We start from the raw sequence: 20,566 nt of genomic DNA, 5'->3' as shown, positions 1-20,566 counted from the left end.
GTAATGAGTGGCTCTGATTATGTTAAAATCTCTTTTAATTAAATATTTTGCATTTTACAAAGGCGGCTGCAGTTTCTTTTACTTTCCAAATCTAAGAGTATATAACCTGTTTCCTTTCTGTAATAATACTTTAGCTCATACCCAGAAAAAAATCAATAGGTGTAAAAAAATTAAATTAAACTTGTATTTTTAAACTATGAAACAGTTTTGGGGGAAACACAAATGTATATATTTATATTACAAAAAAACATTAAATGCCTGTACAGGTGTCTTAATTTCATAATTTACTTCAAAGATATTGAATTATCAATTTAAATACAAAAATGCTACATTAAATATACAGAATAAGATTTAATACAAATCCTTTTTTAAATTTTTCTTTTCAGTTGGTTAAGACATTTCTGTGGGTGTGTGGAGATGTTTACATTTTTATATCATCCATCTCCATGTACTATAAACTTTTTAGTAGGAGGGGTAGTTTTGCTTTTCTCTCATGTTGATGGAAAAATAACTGCCAAGGCCATGTTTTCTTTTTTTTAATAAATTAGGAAGGTCCGGGACCGACGCAGCCCGCGTTAAATGTCGGACATACCTTTCTTCAATTCATAGGGAGAGTCTTTGCACAGGTCTAGCTGGGACTGGCTCCGCAACATTTTCGGGTCTTTAGCCAAAGCGTCCGCTCGATTCAACACGGTCTGGTTTAATCCATTGAAATGCGAGCCCGGACCCGTGGTGGGGCCTGGCCCGGGCCCCGGGTGGCCGTGAAGGTGTCCGAAGGAGCCATAGTTCGTGTAGCCAGGATAGAAGGGCGCCGTGTAGTAGAGAGGCCGGGACAGCACCGTCCCGCCTGGGAAAGGACACTGCGCCGAGGGCGAGCGCGATGGCGCCGGGGCTGGCGACGCGCGGCTGCCTCCTAGGGCTTGCCCGGCTATGGGCCCGGGGCACGGTGGGCACGGAGAGCCCTCGCTCCCGCCGCCCCCGTCCTTGACCTTGTCCGAGGATGTGGCGATCTCCGCCAGAGACCACAGTTTGGGCTTGGCGAGCACCGCCTGCGGCGGCGGCGGTGGCGGCGAGTGTATGACCGAGGGCCCTCCGGGACCGGGGGGCAGCTCTCCCGCGGCTGGGTGCGGGCCCGGAGCCGGCGCGCCGGAGGGGTAATGAGGGGCTGGGTCCTCGGCCAGCCGCGCTGCAGCGGGCCCGGCCGGGGAGAGCCCGCCGGCGCGGGGGGGCCCGGGCAGCGCGTCGAGGCGGCCTTCGGATGGCGGCTCCTTAAAATCCGAGTCGCTGAGGCTGCCCTCGGTCTCCTTGCCGGCAGGGGTGGGCGGCTCCTGCAGCCGTTCGCAGCCCGAAACCGCCTTTTGCTCTGCTCCTCCTGCGGGTGAAACCCAGGCGGTCAGAGACGCGGAGGCCACAGGTCCCCACCCGCAAAGGCAAAAAGCCCTGTCCCCAACCTCCAGGCCTTGGGCGCCCCCTCTCCAGGCCCCTCTTTGGCTCCATACACCCTTTCCCGCGTCCACCAACCTGCTTCGGGGCCCTCGGGGTCGCCCTTGTCTTCGGGCTTCTGGGGCTCATCCTCGTCGTTCTTCTCCAGATCAATGTTCTCTTCCTCCTCCTCGTCCTCGCTGCGGTTCCGCGGCGTCCACGTCATCTTGTTCTCCTTCTTGAGGCGCCGGCGCGCGTTGGCGAACCAGGTGGACACCTGGGTGAGGGTCATCTTGGTGATGATGGCCAGCATGATCTTCTCGCCCTTGGTGGGGTAGGGGTTCTTGCGGTGCTCGTTGAGCCAGGCCTTGAGCGTAGCTGTGGCGTCTCGCGTGGCGTTCTTCCGGTACGCGGGGTCCCCGTACGGGTACGAGCCCAGGGGCGCCGCGTACGGGTGGTACCCCAAGGAACCTGCCATGCCCGGTGTATGGTCGTAGGGAGAGCCCTGCAGGGAACGGGCAGAGAGAACGTGAGAGTGGCCCGTGGTCCCCAGTTGCCACCTGGGCGACCGAAGCACACTTGCCCTGCGCCCAGGGGTCTTCGGGCAGCGAGGCCCGCACTCAGGCTTCCCCTGGGGTAGGGCTGAAGGGCTCAGACCCTGGGGCAACCCCTCTTCCTCCTTAGAAGGAAGCGGAGGCCGCCAATCCCTGAGTCCTTGGAGGCTCTTGGAGCAGTCCTGGCTTCCCAGGCACCTGGTAGGCCCCCCTCTGGCTGGGCACGTCCTCCCCTGCGTGAGCAGATTCGGCCACCGAGGCCAGGCCCCTCTACCCAGAGAGAGGCCCGGGCAGCGGCGGCGACTCTGCTCTCTGCGCCCGAGTGGCTGCGCAGTAGAAACAAGGGTAGTGAGCAAAGGAAGTCAAGGAATTTTTTTCCCCCACAGAGAAAGGCAAACGAAGAGCCAAGCCTTGTCCCTGAACTCCCACCCCTCCAAAAGTGTTACCCCAAACCGAAGCCACGGCGCTTTTCCAGAAAGTGCACCCGGCCGAAAAATCCCGGATGCACCGCAGCTCGCCCGACTTTTCAGAAATTTAATACCTCCAAATCGGATTGCGAAGATAGGATTACGGATTTGCAACATTTTGGAGGACTAATTAAAGGCGAGGCCAAACACATTTACACAGACCAAGCACGCTTCTGTTCAGATTTCGGATCTATTTCTTTTGAACTACTTTTCGCAAAATGGCCAAACCCCCTAAAATGAAATAGAGTAAAATGTGCGGGACGGCCTAGAGCTCACGTTTGAACCAAATGTTGCTCTTTGAAGCGACCTCTCCTCCAAAAAACCCCTTCCGCCAAGTTAGCGATCTGAGCAAGACGCGGCTCTCCTTTCCGCGCAACTCCTGAGCCCGAGACCCGGGCGAAGCCGAGAGAGACAATCGCCCAAGTTCGCAGGGGCCGCGAGGCTCGGCCGGACGGTCCGCGGTGAAGCCGAGGCCCGTGTCCCCCGCAGCCCCCGCCCGCCACGCGCGGCCCCAGCTGCCCTTGCCCGCCCAGGCTCCCTCTCACTTACCACGTACGAAGAGAAGGCGGCGGCGGCTGCCGCCGCGGGATCGGCGCCGTACTGGAGGTGAGAGTTGTAGCCCGGCGAGGGCGCCGTGAAGGCGGTGGAGCCGGCGTAGGGCGAGAACGCGGAGCCCGACGACGAGCGGCCGAGCTCATCCGTGCGGGGCCCCGAGATGACGCTGGTGCTGTACGCCGGGCAAGAGTAGAGCGCCAGCGAGGCGGACGGCTGGTACAAGTAGCCCTGCGGGTAGGACATGGCCACACACGGGCATGGGGCGCTCCGCGCCGCGGCCGCCAACGAGCCGGGCGGCGCCCTGAGAGGGCGAGCGGGCGGGCACCTGGTCTCCGGCTGCCTCGGGCCGCCGCTCCTCGGGCCCCGGCTCCCGGGCTCCGGCCCGCGGCGCCTCCTCGCTGGCTTCCCGCGCGCCTCCGGCTGCGACCGATGAGCCCGCTCCTCTGCGCGCCTCGCTCGCCCCGGCAGGGTTTTCCCCCCCTCCCTTGTTGCTTTCTCTTTTTCCCCCGCGCTCTTTGCACTGGGGGGCTCCGCTTTTGGCTTCGCAAAGGTCCTGCCAAGATGCTAAGTTGGAAATTGAGGATTCTGACGCCTTGTGCGCGCCTGAAGCTCCTCCTTCCCGGGGTGTAGTCGGTGGGAGGACTGGCAGGAGCCTCTGGGCGGCCGCAGCCAACCCGGCCGCCAGGCGCTCCTCGTCCTCTCCCTCTTCCTCCCCGGCTCCCTCTCCCGCTCGCTGGCGCTCCCCTCGCCCCTCCCTAGCGCCCGCCTCTCCTCCGCGGCCCTCCTCTCCCCCTTCCTCTTATTCCCCCCCTCCCTCCCCTCATCGGTCTCTCCTTCTCTCTCACTCAGACTCTCGAGCGCCGGCCCCAGGATGACAATCACATCCCAGGCGCGACGATCTCTTCCAACTTTCCTCCCCTGCTAAGTAGGGGAGGCGGAGCGGCGGTTCCGACACAAGCGGGCCCTGGTGGCCGGTCTGCCGTTCCGACGCACAAAGGGAACGAGGCAGCGGACCGCGCTCCAGCGAACGCTCTGCTTTTTCTACGCCACAGTAAATCGCGGAGTTAGCGGATTTCTTGTTCTCGAGGAGGCTGGGCTCCAAAGCGGATCGCCGTCCACCCTCCCCTGGCTTTTCCCCCTAGTTAAAGGACCCACAAGAGCGCTGGAGTCCAGGAATGAAGGCCCCTGAATGAAGGGAGAACCGGATGGATGCCAGCGTTCAGGGCGCTGGGAGTCCGGGGTGATTGTCCTTCTCCACCAGCAGCAGCAGGTGGGCGAGAGACAGGCCTTGGACATCTGCACGTCTCCGGCTCAGCCTCCCTTCCACCAACTCCCCGCCAAACGGCGAGGGAGGAGACACTGGGGACCCAGTACTACGGGGGGAGCCTTTCTCTAGAGAGGTTGTGGACAAGAGCTGCCAGACGGAGAAGCAGCTACACTGGAGTAGCTCCCTGGACCCCATTACACCCTCTCCCACAATGGCTCCCTGCCCCTTTCTTGGGGCTTTGCATCACCGGCAGCTCGCCCCTCCAGGCCGGTGGTGAAGGTGGTGGAGAGTGCGGGTCCTCTTCCAGTTCGCATGCACTCTCGTTCGCACCCGCCCACGCTCCACCGCTAACAGTCCGCGGAGGAGTAACCAACCCAATCACTGTTTGTGCAGCGAGGCTCTGGCAAGGCAAACACAACTGAGTCACAGGCCGAGTCCTTGCCCACGAAGGCCACACAGAATACAAAACAGACCTTTTGCCTGTCTCTACACCCAGCGCCACCGCAAGCCACAGAAGCACTCGAACTCTGGGACAGACAGGGGCGCTGGTGAACCAGGACAGGGTCTGGCACAGTGTTGGGCACTCCAGTCGATCAGGGACTTTGTGGCTTTTATAATGCAGTCACACGGAAGCCGAAGTACACCTAGACACAAAGTTTCCCTCAATGACTCTGACAGTCGAGATACTTTTATTTCCTAAGTTCCAGCCGGGTCTGGCACACAAGCCTGCTCTCCAGACCCACACTCTCTGCAGCGCGACTTCACGCACGCGCGCAGACTCCTCCCCCCCATCAGTTCTCCCAGGCTCCGCCCCTCAGGCGGATATTCTCCTACAACTTCTGAAATCGCCCGGCCCCATCCCTCCCTGCCTTCACCTCTAATTGGACGCTGGCCTCTATAGGCTCCGCCCCTCGGCGACGTGAGCCTCCTTCCCTCCGAGTCTAGGCGCCGAGGGGGCGGGGCGGGGCGGGGCGTCGGCGCCCTATTGTCATGGAGACGGGAAGCCGGCGGCGGCGGTGGCGGGCATAGCCCAGCTGAGGTGGCAGCGAACTGGCCGCGACTGAGGCGAGGCCGAGCAGCCCCGAGCGCGCGGAGCCGACCGCTGGCGGCCTCTCAGGCAGCCAAGGGGGCAGTGTCCTCCGGGGCTCGGGCTGGGCCGGGGTGATCTCGGGGAGTGCCCAGGAGCGTCCCCGCCCTGCTCGCGTCGCTCACGCTCTTGCGGCCCTTCAGCTCCCCAGCGCCCGCCCCCGGCTCCGCCCGTCGCCGCCGCCGCCGCCGCAGCCCCTCGCGCTAACGGTCGGTAGCGGCCTGCGCGCGCCGCCCGCCGGGGGCTCGCGCCAGCCACGAGGGAGCGTCCGCGGCTCACGCTCCCGCGCTGCGGAGGAGAGGTGAGCCCCGCGTCCACTCTGCCACCGCGTACCCTCCGCGTCTCGGCCGGGCTTCCTGCATCTCGAGCCGCGTCCACGTCCGCCCGTGGACGGGATGGACGCGGTGGTGCCCTGCGCCCCTCCGGGCTCTTGGTAGGCATGGGCTGCGTGAACGTTGGGCGGGATTCTCGTGGTGTGACGGTCCCCCCAGCGGGCGGGCGTGGGCGTGGTCCCCTCCATCCACGAGCGGCGACTTCACCCTCTCGGCTCTGGTCCAGGATGCTGATCTCGGAAATGGAGCCCTGGAGGTTTGTGCCACCGAGAATCTGAATCTGTCAACACAGACATCCTCATTACATCATCCTGCCACTCTGGGCAACCCCCTCTCCCCCCCCACCCCAAAACACACACACACCATACTTACAACTCCTTCCCGCCCCCGCACCCCCCGGTTTTCTAATACTGTCTTCTTTTTGGTGTCAAGGACTTGGAGAGAATCCTGAAAGATATTGAAGCATTTAGAATTTATGGTTCTGTTGCTGTGGTTGTCACCTCCGCTCTGCGTCAAATTTGAGACTCATTTCTTAAGGATGTCTCTATTTTCTGCTTTATTTGCACATTGATGGCTCTGCTGCTCCGCTGGCCACCGCCGCCCGGCGTCTGAAATAGACTCGTGTTAATATGCGAGAGGGAAGACCTGATTATTAGCAGGCAGGCGGGATTCAGATAGCATCTGGCGGGTTTTCTCCGTTTTCATGTGAAAGCCTTCCGTTTTTGCTGGTAAACCCGAGGTTTTAACTTTTAGCCTTGGATGCGTTCCTTTCTCTCCTCTCCCTCCTTTCCCCCCTTTATTGATCAGCTTTCCAGTTTGGGAGCCTGCTTACTTTTAGCAGTAGTTTAACGCATCTCCTGTCATTGAAGCTTTCTCCCCCGGCAGGCAGGAACTAACTCCCTCTGGTTCCAGGTTACCAAGACGATTCTTTTTCTTTTCCGCTTACTAGTGCATTTGTATCTTTCTGAACATTTGCACTCAGGTTAGGGCTAGGCATGCCTTGATCTTAATGAAAGACTTTAAAACATTCTAATTTTAAAACTTCCTAAGGGTTTATTGGTTTGTCATGTCTGCACGGATCCTGTTACGCATTACTCTTAAAATTTAGAGCTTTAAAATAACAGACACAGTTGTATTGCTAAGACATGGTGTGGAGCTTGCTCCTAGAGTTTTGGCTGTACAGTTGTCATTGTTTAAATCAAGTGCAAAAGAGGTTATTCCTGTTTATTTAGTGTAATAACTGTTTACAGTAAAAACTTTAAAGACTTATAAAAGTAGATCTGCTGTATTTTAAAGATCTCATCATTCTTGTGGGAGAGACACAACACAGGCTAGGAAAGGCAACAGATTGCTTTTGTCATATCGCTTTGCTGTTTTGGAGTGTACTTAAAGGATTATGATTGATAAGGCTGTCTTGCCAGAGAATGTTGACACAGGTGTGCATCGTTATCTTAATTAAGATCCTGAGAAAATGTTGTCTATAAAATGGTGACATAAGAAGGGCGGCATATTTTTGTACAGTTTTGCTTCTGGAGAATTTAATTGCACTAGAAATCTGTCTTTGAGTTCCAGATTTTGTGAGCACTTTGGCAGCAGAAGTTTGAGAGAAATGATAGTTAATGTTAAGTGTTCTGGCATGTATTGATACTACTTGTGGCTTTTTTGGCAATGCCTCTATCGGCTTTCTTTGTGCTCCATCTTTGTGGAATAATGGTTTCTGATTTAGAAAGGAAAGCATGAATAGCCTAGTATGTTATTAAGCAAACGTTTATTAGTATTCAGAAAAAAATATGTAGAGGAAGACATGCTTAATGTGCAGAAACAGGAATGTAATGAAAAAGTAAATATATAGGAAATTTATGTCCCTTCACTTTTTTTTTTTTGAAAAGTCTCTTAGGATGTTTTCATGATCTAAAACATATTCTTTTTTCTTCTCAAGTACTTAGCTACATTGTTTATGGAAAGGCTTGTTTTACTTCCAGACACAGAAGAAAACTGTTTTATTTCTTCCAAAATGTGTTTCTGTAAATTTGAATTGATGAGCAAGAGAAGATAGTGCATTTAGACTCTTATTAGTTTAAGGATCTGAATCATAACCTGGATGACCACTAAAATAATATTACTGTCCTTTACTTCAAATCTCTGAATGCCAAAACAATAGCAAGACGGATGCTGTTGATTATATTACCCCTTGGCTTATCCAGCACCTAATACCCTTCAACATAAGTATTGCATTAAGATTTCCCCCCTCTCTTTGTAGCTCATGATTTCCTGGAAGCTGGCTGTCCATCAGTGTGTGTGTAAGATGTGTGAGTGTTTTTCTTTAATATTAAAACTCATTGTAGAAAAAGGAAATGAAAGTGGAGGAGGCCATAGGCGTTCTGATCGGAGAGGCCAGGTAGAGAGTCACAGCTTGTTTGTGACTCCAGGGATAATTAGCTGCCTGTCATTATATGGGAAACTAAAATCAAAGAATGATTTATTTAGACTTGTTTGCTGAAAGGAAAACAAGAGCATTACTTTTGAGATAATTGCTTTAGTTATCTTCCAGATCGCCCATCAAAAAATTTTTTTCTGGCAGCCAGCATCAGCATCCCAGTATTATTATCCATCTATTATTTTCAAGTATGATATGTTAAAAGAAATGAAATCGGAATATGAGCTAATTACCTGTCATCTGGTTTTATAAATAATACCAAGTAATTATTAATGTATTAATATATAATTATGTATTTTTACAGTATAGAAATCTTGGGGAAATTTTCAGTGTTTTTCAGTTGATAATGTGCAAATAAATGAGATCATGTGATCCTGAGTGAATTAAACATGATTTTTAAAATAGATTATGAAAACAGTATCGTATTTTGGAATAACTCTGAGATAGCAGAGCCTGTTTTGTGTGGTAGTACCTCAATATCTTTACATATTTCCCTTCAGTGTCTACATGGTGTTGAGTCCTGTAGTTTTAACATCTTTTTGGTATAAATGTTAGCTGTTTTTATAGAGAATAATTGTCCTTAATAGAATAGCAGCTGATACAACTCTGAAAAGATGTAAAACCTTGGAATTATTATTATTTTTGTTCAATAATGACTCTGGTTTGCTTTCATAGCACTACTCTGGAGTGTGGTACTCATGACTTAACTTCTTCACAAATCTGTAGTATTTTTATAGCTGGAGTATGCCTAAGTACCAATTTAGAGTGGTAAATTAACTTAGATGCTTCAAAATTGAAAACCAGTATATACAAATGTAGTTAAAGTTTAAATCTTTATTAGTGAGGATGCACTTAATATTTGTTCAGGAGAAGAGAATATAATTTTCTCCTACAGTTATCTTTTATGTAATCCATTTTTCCAACCTTTTCTCAGGTTAATGATATTCCACACCTTGATACAGTCTTTACTTGTTTATTTGCAGTAATATAAGGTGATACCTTGGGGAAAATTAGATTAGATATTCATATCTAATATCTCAGAAGTATTTAACCAGACTTCTATATTTCCTTAAACAGGATAATTTTTATTTCCTGTGCAGGTTATGAGTATGATGCTTCCATATACGTTTGGATGTTTTCAGCTAAGTTCACTTCTGAACTGTGGGGTTCCTCCAAGTGTTGCCTGAAATCTGTCCTTGAGCATCCCCACGCTCATCTGTAAGTGAGTGTCTGCACAGTTGTGCTTGTATATTTGGGAGTAAACCCAAAATAGCACCAGTGTTTGTTTTACCAAAGTATTTATATTGGTAATAGGGACGGTCTCAGTTCAGAATGGAAAGAACGTCACTTGAGGCCTTTATTACCATTTTACCAATGTATTAATAAGTAGGAACATTTTGCTTCATGGAAATATACTGAATGATTTCTTTTTTAATGGTATCTTTGGATAGTGAAATTTATGACCTCAGTGCTTTTCATAAAAATCAAGACTAAGGTTATGATGTGTTATAAAGAGAGAATTATTATTTGAAGGAAATATTTATATCAAATTACAGCTTTTTATTATTTTCATTACCCCAATTCTTTTTAGAATAAATATAAGGGGAGTATCAGCTCTAGTCATAGGTACTAAACTCTCTTAATGACAAAGGACATACAGGTGTGCACAAAACTTGTCCCTTCTCATCAGAATAGGGGCTGGTGAACACAAGCAGGTGAGAAAAGCCATAAGAAAAAAAAATTGTGCAGAATATTTGTGTTGTCTAGTGGGAAGAGCAAAGTACAAGATTCAGTGATAGAGAATATTTTCTTAAAAAAAAAGATGGTTGGAGGACCAAAAAAAAAAAAAAGCTAATTCTACAGAAGGCAACTCGAGTACAGTCTGCTATAGAAGCAGTGCTTCTTTGTGAATACTTTCAAAGGCATTAAAGTGACTCTCAATATTAAATGAAGTAATATCTAATTGTTTTTAAATAGCACCTTTGTGTTCTTCTATATCTGACTGAGCCTTATAGGTCTTCATGTATGACCAAGAACTGAAGTATTACAGTGACTTAGGAAACACACAGATACAAAGAAGATGTTATACAGTGAACAATCTGATTCCTCTTTGTTTGTCTTTAAGCTTAGTTTTTGGTTTTGTTTTTTTAACCACTTATAAACTTGTTGAATTTAAAAGACGGAGGATTAGATTTTTTTTTTCCTTCCTTAGAATGAATATAGGAAAATCTAAACATACAGTCAAATTGGTTGGATTTTATATCCGTTATTCGACAAAATTTATTAAGATTCATATTTATATATTAATGGTATTCAAATATATTAAAACGAATTCTCATTTTATATAAAATAGGTGTGTGGAAGGGAGTTCCCTACTCTTGAAAAGATGAAGAAAGCATGTCCTTTCCAACAATAATAGATTATAGTTGATTAACTGAGAAGGTTATACTAAATGTTCTCTGGTGGAAATGGTTAGGGTATGCTTTTTGAGAAATATATCATTCAGGAATAAAATCAATTCAAGTATAGGTAATTAAATTGTAATTCAATGAAGGAAGGAAGTGGTAGGAAAGATGAAGCTAACTCTTGCTGTTTTTCTCTTTAAGAATCTACAGTCCATAATGGAGCCACTGTACTGGCTTTTGGAAGGAGGAGATTCTGAAGATAGGGAGGTAATATTATCTCTTTTAAGAGAATACTTTTCTCTGTAATCCTGCGCCTTTATTACATATAAGAACTTTATCTAGGAGGCAGCAATTTCTTTAAATTTGGGGTATGGAAACAATCTGATTTTTCTCTGCTGAGTTTTTGAGCTGCTGTGTTGGGAGGGCTGAGAAATCTCAGCTAGGCCTACTCAGCACCCTTAAAATAGCTTCTTTCTGAGAATTAGATCTGTGATGGTGGCCTACCCCATCCCAGTAGGTGTCATTTTAGTGTGTGGTTGATGGGCGCACATTGAGCAGTTGCTTAGCTGTCCTCATTTACCTCCCTGGCTTTGCTGCCTTCTCTAGGGGAACACGCTGTCTGCAGGGCAGTTTACTGTCAGCCACCACCCAGCTCAGAGTGGGAGACTTGCTGGTTGACAACTGGTTCCAGAGCTCTGCCAAGGAGCTCTCCAGGCCCAGCCGGGGCTGCTGTAGCGCACGGGAGGCCGGGAGCTGCGCCACTCGGGTTCCTTCCCTAGTTGTCAGCTTTAGGTCCCTTTCCATTTTTTGTGTAATCCTGGGCTGTGGGTAATACTTTCCCTTTCCTCTCACTAGGTTGGCTTGCTGCTCTCTTTGCAGCTGTTGCAGGGATTCACATGGAATGGAGGACTCTGTTTTATTCTGGATGAGATCTTTGAGCATTTCTCCGCATGCTTTTTCAGTTTCAAAAACCTAATGTTGGTGTCCAAGAGTGAATCTAAGATTCTTGAACAACAAAAATAAAAAATGAGAAAATCTGTATCAAAAAGAAAAGCTTCCATCTTTTCAGGCTATGCTACTGCCTTGACTATGCAAGTTAAATTAAAAACAGAGTCAAATCCTTTTATAAAATATCAGTCTATCATTCAATCATTCTATTTCGAAGAATGTTTATAAAGGCTTAAATTGTGTTATGGTGTTTATGTAATTTTTTTTCCTTTTTAAGAAAAATGATATACTTTTCTAGTCATCAAAAATATCTACTCCCCAAACTATAGCTATAGAAGTATGTTAATGGAATAATGAAGGGCTTTATGATGTCTAATTATATAATTGGGAAATGGGTAAGCAACAGTAGTAGTAGCTAAAACCAGTTTCTTCTATTAAAGAGCTAGTATAGAGTTAAAAACAAAAAGCTTCAAGAAGACTCTGTAATCTTTAAATCAAATGACATTTTTGGTTAATACAATAGGAAGAAGAAGCATACCAATCTCAGATTATATTATTCTGGCCTAGGTAGAGGTTGGAAGCAGCTGAAGAGCTGTTAACATGTGGCCTGGAAAAAAATTATCTAAAAGTGGTTACTTGAAAGGCAGTTTACATTTGCAGAACAATTCAATATTATGACCTTGACCAACTTTTACACTTCATATTACTTGGGATATTACTCCAGCTTTTAAAATATCAATCTATGGTATAGATTGTGTATGGAATACAAGGGTATTTTTGAATTGACTAAGTCTTGCTCGTCATTCTAAATTGTGCTTCAGTATTACAAAGTTGAAATGTAATATTTATTAATAGAAGGAAAATATAAAATTTAATATCTGGGCAACTGAGACCTTTAAACCTACTTTAAAAGTATAATCTTGACATCTATGACACTATTTTTTTGTCTTTGAGATACAGATAGAATTATGGATTATTCTAAAATCCAGATGTTTTATTTATTAATTCCAAATTTTGTTCTCTATAATGGACTTTTAAAGTAAAAGGAATACATGCTTTAGCCATGGACTAATTTATTAAACATTAGTACACAGAAAATCAGCCTTGATTAATTTAAAACTGTGAAAGGGGGCAGGTAAAACTGTTTTCAGCTGAAATTTCCTAATGCAGCAACCATTTAAATTAAATGTTTGTTAACGTAATAGTGATGGCATTTTCTCCTCCTCCTCCTTGTGGTTTTGTCCAACTGGATGTTACAGTGGCGGTTGCGCTGACTGTTAAGTGTTTAAATGATGACACCATTATGTGAAGTGATTTTGAAATGAGAGAGTCCAGCCAAGAATTACATCTGCTCCCATCTCCTTCAAATCATACTCTCTGGCAGTACAGATTATGATTGATTTGTTTGTGACAGATTGCAGGAAACAGTCATTGATTTTTCAATATTTTACCTTAAAATTATTTACAGTTGTAACCATGGGGAGGTATTTCCATGGGCTGTCAGCCCCTGAAAGACTAGGATAATATTCCCTGCTCTCTGACAAGACAAATTACCTGTAATGAGTGCAGTAGCTGAAGGGTATACTTTTATTTTAAAATATGTCAATAACCCCAGTGACTAAACGAATATTGATTTAGCATAATGAAGCCTGAGTAATGTGAAAATGAGCTTTTTCAAGGAGCATGGTAAAGACTTTCTTTTTAGCTGGTTGTAAGAAGCTTTTCATTCTTTTCAACTAGCTAGTGGAGATAAGGAGTTTTATATGCAAACCATCAGAATGGTAGTGTTATTTGTGATAACCAGGGTCCAAATATTCTGCCCTTGCTTTTATCGATTCTTTTTCAAATCTTATTTGGAGTCTTACTTTTAGTCATAGAATAGATACTGATTTACTTGCTGTTACCTTTAACCAACTTAATATATTTACCATTTCAGCATCTTTTGCATTAGAACCTGTGGTATTGAATATTAACATATAAGTCTATATCCAGTCATTTGTAGATGACATAATAATTATGTTAAGACATTTCAAATGGGTCTATTGTAGTATTTAATGTGCTGTATTTTATGGTAGAATAATTCCCAGTCCCTGGACATAAGATTGCTTTCACTGGGAATGAAGATTAATTTACTTAAGTCCTGATATTTTAGGCAGCAGTGCATGTTTCCATTTTTGTTAGACTTTCCGCTCCTTTCCAAATGTATTTCTCAACTTTTTAATGGATTAAGACCCTAAAATATAAGGTCCGTCAAACAAGAATGATAGTAAAGTAGTACATAGCTTTGTTTTATAGTTCATCGAGAAGCCTGAAGATCTTATGCCTGAACTGGTATTCCATGGAAACCTAACATATTTTATGATAACTAATAGTAATGAAATTTTATTGAAAGCAATAGGTAAAGTCCCTTTAGAAATTAAAAATGAGTTTTGATTTAAAGAAAATTCAGATGACTCTTTGTGAGTGCTAGTTCTTTTGCAGCACTGCTTTGGAAATGTTGCAATAAAATGAAAAATACAAACAGATCTTTTAATGGAAAATAGGATAGACTCTAGAACAAAAGTTATCCTTTTGGTTTTTTTTCCCCCAGGAATTTGCCTGAGGGTGTGAGACAGATGATTTCTGTTACTCATCCTAGTTGTGTCCTGCAATAAACTGGATACTTTATAAAATACTGGTCCCTTGGTTTCAAATGCTGTAAGATTTTAGTTCTCCATTATCCTTTCCTCCAAGTTCTTTCCCTTTTTCTATAAAGGACCTTTGAAAATAGAAATATAAAGCCTGCACCATTATCATATGTGAAACTGATAGCCCAAATTCTTCAACCATTAATTTGGTTTATAGTTTTCTAAGTTGATCTCATATCTTAGATCTTAGATATGAGAACTTACCTATGGATAAGGCTTATCTACAGAATATACCCTCCAGAAAAAAATAAATATAGATCTTTCTCCTCAGTAATAAAAAAAAAAAGCATATTTTCTTGAGACAAATCTGTGTTAAGGAAAACATCTGTATTGTTGTTTAGTTTATTTTGGAATAAAATAATAAATGTATATATATGGTAAGCACCTCCTGACCCCATCATGTAGTTTAAACCTGGCTATTCATTTTATAATACATGTGCAGAACTATTTATGTGAGTAAAATTTAATAAGTACATAGATAAAGCTTTTTCTGGGCAAATTATTCTCTTTTGGATACTCTGCCCTTTTCCATTTCTTTTCTCCCCTTGAAAAACAAATATCCTGCCCTTGTTCTCCTTTAGGGAAAAACTATTTAGATAAAGTGTTTTTAAATCATGCAAGTCATTGCCTGGGTTTGGTTAAAACATTTATTTTTTTTGAAAAGGAGAAAATACCCCCGTTTGAAAAACCTTTCTTGCATTTGTATCTATTAAGATAAACAGTTTACTTTGATATGGTACATACCAATCTACTTAGTTAATTTTTTTCCAGAATTCATTTTACTCTGTTTGGTCTGACCTTCTATGATAACTTAATATAGGAACAAATTAGCATATAATTCTATTTTCCATGTGACCTCAACCAGTTGCAGAATTGTACCGCCACTTTTTGGTGGGGGTGCAATTTGATATTTTATGTAGACTCTAGCATTAAGCGTTTGCAAGTGTTCCTGGCTCATGTGTTATCAAAAATGTTTAAAAGTAAGCAGTTAGAGGAAATCCTCACCCCTGTTACTAAGGTATTGCAATGCCTCCAAAAGGTAGCATTTTTAATTAGTGTACGTGATTGATTAGTGATTTGTCTTTCTCCCAAGCATAAAGCAGCTGGGCAAAATTAAGTGAGGTTGGTGAAGTATAAGAAGATATTAGGGGCTGGTGGTGACAGTGATCATGACAACTAAATAGATGTTTTTGTTTTTTCTTTTAGATTCAGCAATCAGTCTTTGAAATTTCCTGTGGTCTGTTCAATCTAGATGCAAAGGACATGGAAAAATCAAGTGCTCAAGTGGTTTAAATATGTTTTGGATATTCTTATTTATAGATTACAGGATTTTTCCAATTAAAATCCACAGTTGTCATGCAGAAGGAGGTTATGCCCTTCTTGATCACCAGTTTTATTTGAAATGCTTAGCATTATAGTGTGTTACTGAATGCTGTTTTAATCAAAGTATAGAAAAATAAAAACAATTTTATATGTTGACTTTTTTTCTAAAATGACTTTATTGGACTGAATGAATGTTTATACCTGAAAAAGAGGGTTCCCCCCTGAGAAAAAAAATCACTTTCTCCATTATAGCAATTCTTCTGGCAATCTGATATCATTAGAATAGGTTTAAAATCACTTTCTGATGTGACCCTATTATATTTATGGAAGAAGAAAGACTTAAAAGGTATCCATATATATAATTTTAATTCTCTATAGTAGTCCCTCTGGAATGGAACATTTTCTTTTAAAAAAATCTATTAGCTCAGCTCAGGTATGAGGGAAAAATCATCTCAACTGGCAGAGCATTTGTTACGTGTTTGAGTATTTGGTTTATATAAAGGTTGACATCCAGTCTTCCACAGAGTTCTTACATTTGGGCAGACTGAATAATGAGGGGTTGCCTTGGCATTGGGAAATTCCTTGTTGCGGCCTTTGTGGTGGCTGAAGGGAAACAGAAGGATTCCTCCGTGGCAGGCAGGCGTCTGGCTTCTGTGTTGTGAACTCTGTCAAGGGGTATGTGTGACCAGAGGTAGCCCTTAGTGAGGGGACTGGAGAGATGCACAGATGCTGCTGACACCCGAAGAAGTAGTGGTGAGTGACTGTTCTGTGCATGACCCAGTTTGTACTTCATCCACTTCTATAGTTTTCACAAAATGCTCTGATAAATTCTTAAGCTCAGATCTCCGTACAGCAAAGTAAAATTTTTAGGCTAGAATATTTTTTATTTTTAATTAAACTTTATATTTTGAGATAATTACAGATTTCACATGCAGTTTTACTAAATAATGGAGAGGTCCTCTGTACCTTTAGTTAGTAAGTTTCACCTCAGTAGGGAAAGTATCACAACCTGGACATTGGCCTCATTACAGCCCAGATACAGAACTTCCATCCCCGGAAGGATTCCTCACTCTGTCCTTTTATAGTCGTACATGCTTCTCTCCTGCTCCTCTTCCTGTAGCATCACTAGGCTGTTCTCCTTTCCTGTAATGTTTTTTCTTTTCAAGGATGTTCTATAAATGGAATCATATAGTATATAACCTCTTGGGATTGACTTTTCTCACTCAGCACAATTTTCTGGAGCTTCAACTCGCATGTATCAGTATTCTGTTCTTTTTATGGTTGGGTAATATCCCGTGGTGTGGTTGCCCCACAGTTTGTTTAACCATTGTACCAGTTGAGACTTCAGTGTTGTTTCTGGTTTTTCACTATTATGAATAAAACTGCTGTAAACATGCATGTACAGATTTTTATGTGAACATAAGTTTTCATTTTCCTGGGATAAATGCCCAGGAGTGTGATTGTGGGTCATATGATAATTACATAGAGTCTTTTTAAGACTAGAATTGATTTTGTGTGTATGGAAGGGGAGACAAAGAGAACATCTACATTTTTGTGGTATTTTTGCTTTAACTGGATTTGTCTACGATTTCAAAACATACAGACTATTTTAAATAACTTGTAGCTAGATATAAAAAAAACATTTTTCCACAAACTAGGTTTTGTTCTTATTTCTAGAGAAATACTTTTGAGAAAAAACTGACTTTTTTGGGGGGGGGTAAGCAATTTCTGTGTAAAGGAATAAAGGTAGACATACACTATAGAAAGTGCTGCAAAGCTGACAGGGTACTTGGGGAAAATTGGCAAGTGTTAATAGAGACTTGACATTCAAGGCTATATTGTAATAGTTTTTCAATTTGTAGACTTTAACTTTTGTCACTACCATGTAGCCTGCAGATTTTATTTGTAGAATAAATTCATTATCTTTATCATTTGTGTTCAGCTGTGTTGCATTTCATGTCCATCTAATTCAACTATATGCATGTAGGAAGAAAAAGAAGGAAATGAAAAACAAACAGTATCTTTTCTAGTGCAGGTATGCTCAGTTGTGTCCAACTCTTTTGCAACCCCGTGGACTATAGCCTGCCAGGCTCCTGGGTCTATGGGATTTTCCAGGCAAGAATACTGGAGTGAGCTGCCATTTCCTTTTCCAGGGGATCTTCCTGACCCAGGAATCAAACCTGTGTCTTCTGAGTCTGGCAGGTGGATATTTTACCACTAAGCCACCTGGGAAAGCCATCTTTTCTAGTACCTGGCCCCTAAAATGCAGCTACTTTATGCAATGCTTAGTGGAAGAATGGCTTTGTCTCCAACTCCGGTAGAAATTATGCTGGTATACTTACTGAGATGTAATAAGGCATATACAAAACCATCTATGCTATATTTTGGGAGAAACCCACTGAAAGAATTTTCAAGGATAATTTTATTTTGATTTTCTACCATATATATTGACTTTATCGCTCTTAATGAAGATGTAGCTCCATTTCTTTTTAGAAAACTTTGGATGCCATTAAGGGGTTACAATAATCCTTCTAACAAAAGTCAATATTATAAATCTTTAATTTTTTCAAGTGAGGCCTTAGAGACTTCACCTTAGGCCAAGCAGACCCCAATCTTGCAGTGCTTCTAAATATAACTTCATCTTTAACCCATTATAGCCATGACCACAGTGATATAAATGACATAAGACAATAAAATAGCCCTTGCCCTTGAAAATGACCTGGACAAAAGATATTGTGGACACATGGAATCTATAAATACCGGTGGTCACTCATCATGAAGCAGCGAGGGAAGCACCTCTGTCTAGCACTTCTAGGCACTGGGACCCTAATGATAAGAAAGAGCAACACAGACTCTGATCCCTTAGAATGGTTCTCTTGATTCTTAGATTAGGGGATGGGGACAGGGGAGAAGTAGAAAGAAACTGAGATAGAGACCAACATGATTATGTGTTACCAGAAATCTAGAACCTTCAGAATTTAGGAGAGAGACTAGGAAAGCTGAAGCTGCTGAAACAGGCCTCACAGAAAATGGTGGGCTTCAACTGGGATGGAGCATATACATGAAATGGAGAAAAAAAGATACCAGGAAGAGAAAGAAATGAGCTGCAGTGCATTTCGTTGAAAGTGGGGTGCAGTCTGGTCTGGCTAGAATTTCCCGCAACATTAAAATGGTTTGTGACTGCCCCAAAGTATGCTTAATAGCTTCCTATGTTTTAGTAACTCACCAGAAATGTGGCAGGCCTTCTTTAAGAGTAATATTTGAATTATGTGTATTTGAGAGAAAAAACAAATGGATACTCTTACTCCTAAAACCAGGGCTTGGAAGTATGTTTTTGTTTTGAAGCTCAGTTTGTGAAAATCAAAATATTATTTTCTTCCCTTTACGTTTGATAAGGGATAAAATATTTTGTACCTTTCTAATGTCTTAAATGCATAACCTGTAAGACTGTAATACTTTGAAATGTTTTATTTATTTTAAGCTTAAAATAAAAGAACTTTAAATTCTTTTAGAAGAGCTCCAAAATTAAAACTGCATGATCACATGTAGATAAAAGTTACATAAAGAACATGTTTGTAAGATGGTACATAGAGCTGATGGCTTTACTAAGGAACTCTTTTGGGCACCCTAAGAAAATACAAGTATTTCTGTGCATTTTTTTCAAGCATTCAAGGTAGGAGGAGAGCTGAGAGTCTTTTCTAAATATACATCCAATTTTAGGAGGCTAAATCAGAACTTTCTAATATGACTGGGCCCTTTATGTCAGGAACCTGGAAAAAGGAAGCCACCTAAGGGACTATTAGAGTTCTATAAGTTTATATAAATCATAGATTTGATCAAAGTGATTATAAAAGACATCCAAATTAAGACACTCAGGGCTTTGCATGTAATAATATAGATTCCAGTACCCTTAACTATATACCATTTCCAGTGAGGAGACCAAGATGAATTGGGTCTTAGGAAGGTGCTACATGAGGTGGGCGACTTAAAAGTTCCGAATATACATAATGACCCAGTATTGTGGAATCATCTTGTAATACTATTTATGTAGCAGTTTAAGGAAAAAAAAAAAAAAAAAAAAAAGAGAGAGAAAAAGAAAATGGTGCTATTTTAGATAGTTTAAAAATTTTTTTACAAATACTGCAAATCATAGGTTGGTTACCACTAGACTTCCTGACTCTGCTGTGATTGCTATATTCTTTGTATATTCTTTTAAAATACCGAGCACTTTATAATTTTGTCTATAATTGTTTATGTATATTTTATCCACAAAGTGTTTCTAGAACAACTTACATTGCTAAATTACCTTAGCCTACCTGCCATCTTTAAGCTTTATGTATGAATATACTCAAGTGTCAATTGCAAGACACATTAGCAGACTATTTAATTTTTTTTCCAGAAGACTTTTTATTCAAAACACCTTTCAAACTCAATGCATAAAAATAGCAGGCAGCTCCCACTTGCAGGCTTTTGAAGCTAGAGAAGACGTGTTTTTCACGTGAAGAAGCTGAGTCCTGGGAAGATGAAATGCCTCAGTGGTAATAAGGATCTTTTGACTCCAAAGCAGATGCTGCCAACTTGAAGATGCTTGTCCCCAATTCTGGAAATTCAGTCTTCAGGTGCTTGTATCACAACCCCATTCTTCATAATGTTTTGTTTTACAGACGTCAGAAATAAATGTCTAACTCATCATCTGTACGTGCCATCCAAACGTTTTGGCACCCAGTATGGGTACAAGTAACAAGGTAAAGCATGTTAATCTCAGAACTGGATTTTAACCAAAAGAATGTTCCATGTATTCATTACTATTTATGCATACCTGCTGGGTTTTAACATTGTGATAAATTCAGGGAATCAAATCTGAATACATGTTCCCTGAATTCAACAAAGTGGGCATTGGACTCAGGCCTGGAGTTGAAACGGTGAACAGCATGCAGTGTTTGTGGAGCTTGGAAGCTTAGCATCTGCCGTGGCTACAGAGGCATAAACAGACCATTTCAGCTCAGCATGGTGAGAGGGGAAGGCCAGGTGCTGTGGGACCACAGGGGCACAGTCCCCAGGCAAGCCTGACAGAGGGAGGGT

The 20,566-nt window shown here is 43.3% G+C and overlaps 1 protein-coding gene and 1 long non-coding RNA gene across 2 annotated transcripts; one reads left to right on the top strand and one right to left on the bottom strand.

Moving 5' to 3' along the window:
* Positions 1–17: 17 nt before the first annotated feature.
* Positions 18–3,726, bottom strand: IRX5 (iroquois homeobox 5). Its single transcript, XM_006043049.4, has 3 exons — positions 2,993–3,726; positions 1,522–1,927; positions 18–1,372 (listed from the first exon to the last, which is right to left on the bottom strand). The coding sequence occupies exons 1-3, from the start codon at positions 3,239–3,241 to the stop codon at positions 576–578; spliced, it is 1,452 nt and encodes a 483-aa protein (XP_006043111.2). The 5' UTR covers positions 3,242–3,726; the 3' UTR covers positions 18–575.
* Positions 3,727–5,805: 2,079 nt separating this feature from the next.
* LOC102405195 lies at positions 5,806–15,640 on the top strand. Its single transcript, XR_326230.3, has 4 exons — positions 5,806–5,940; positions 9,222–9,339; positions 10,728–10,793; positions 15,368–15,640. It is a non-coding gene; the product is annotated as an uncharacterized LOC102405195 (long non-coding RNA).
* Positions 15,641–20,566: the final 4,926 nt, after the last annotated feature.

Source organism: Bubalus bubalis, chromosome 18 (assembly GCF_019923935.1).
Source record: "Bubalus bubalis isolate 160015118507 breed Murrah chromosome 18, NDDB_SH_1, whole genome shotgun sequence".
NCBI classification, from domain to species: Eukaryota; Metazoa; Chordata; class Mammalia; order Artiodactyla; family Bovidae; genus Bubalus; species Bubalus bubalis.
This window is presented reverse-complemented; position numbering and strand designations above follow the sequence as displayed.

Excerpts from the sequence above, each read along its gene's own strand:
- IRX5 (XM_006043049.4), bottom strand. The coding sequence starts at position 3,241 with ATGTCCTACCCGCAGGGCTACTTGTACCAGCCGTCCGCCTCGCTGGCG. Across the intron at positions 1,928-2,992 it reads CCGCCTTCTCTTCGTACGTG|GGCTCTCCCTACGACCATAC; the intron begins GTAAGTGAGAGG and ends CGTTCCCTGCAG. Across the intron at positions 1,373-1,521 it reads CCCCGAGGGCCCCGAAGCAG|GAGGAGCAGAGCAAAAGGCG; the intron begins GTTGGTGGACGC and ends TTTCACCCGCAG.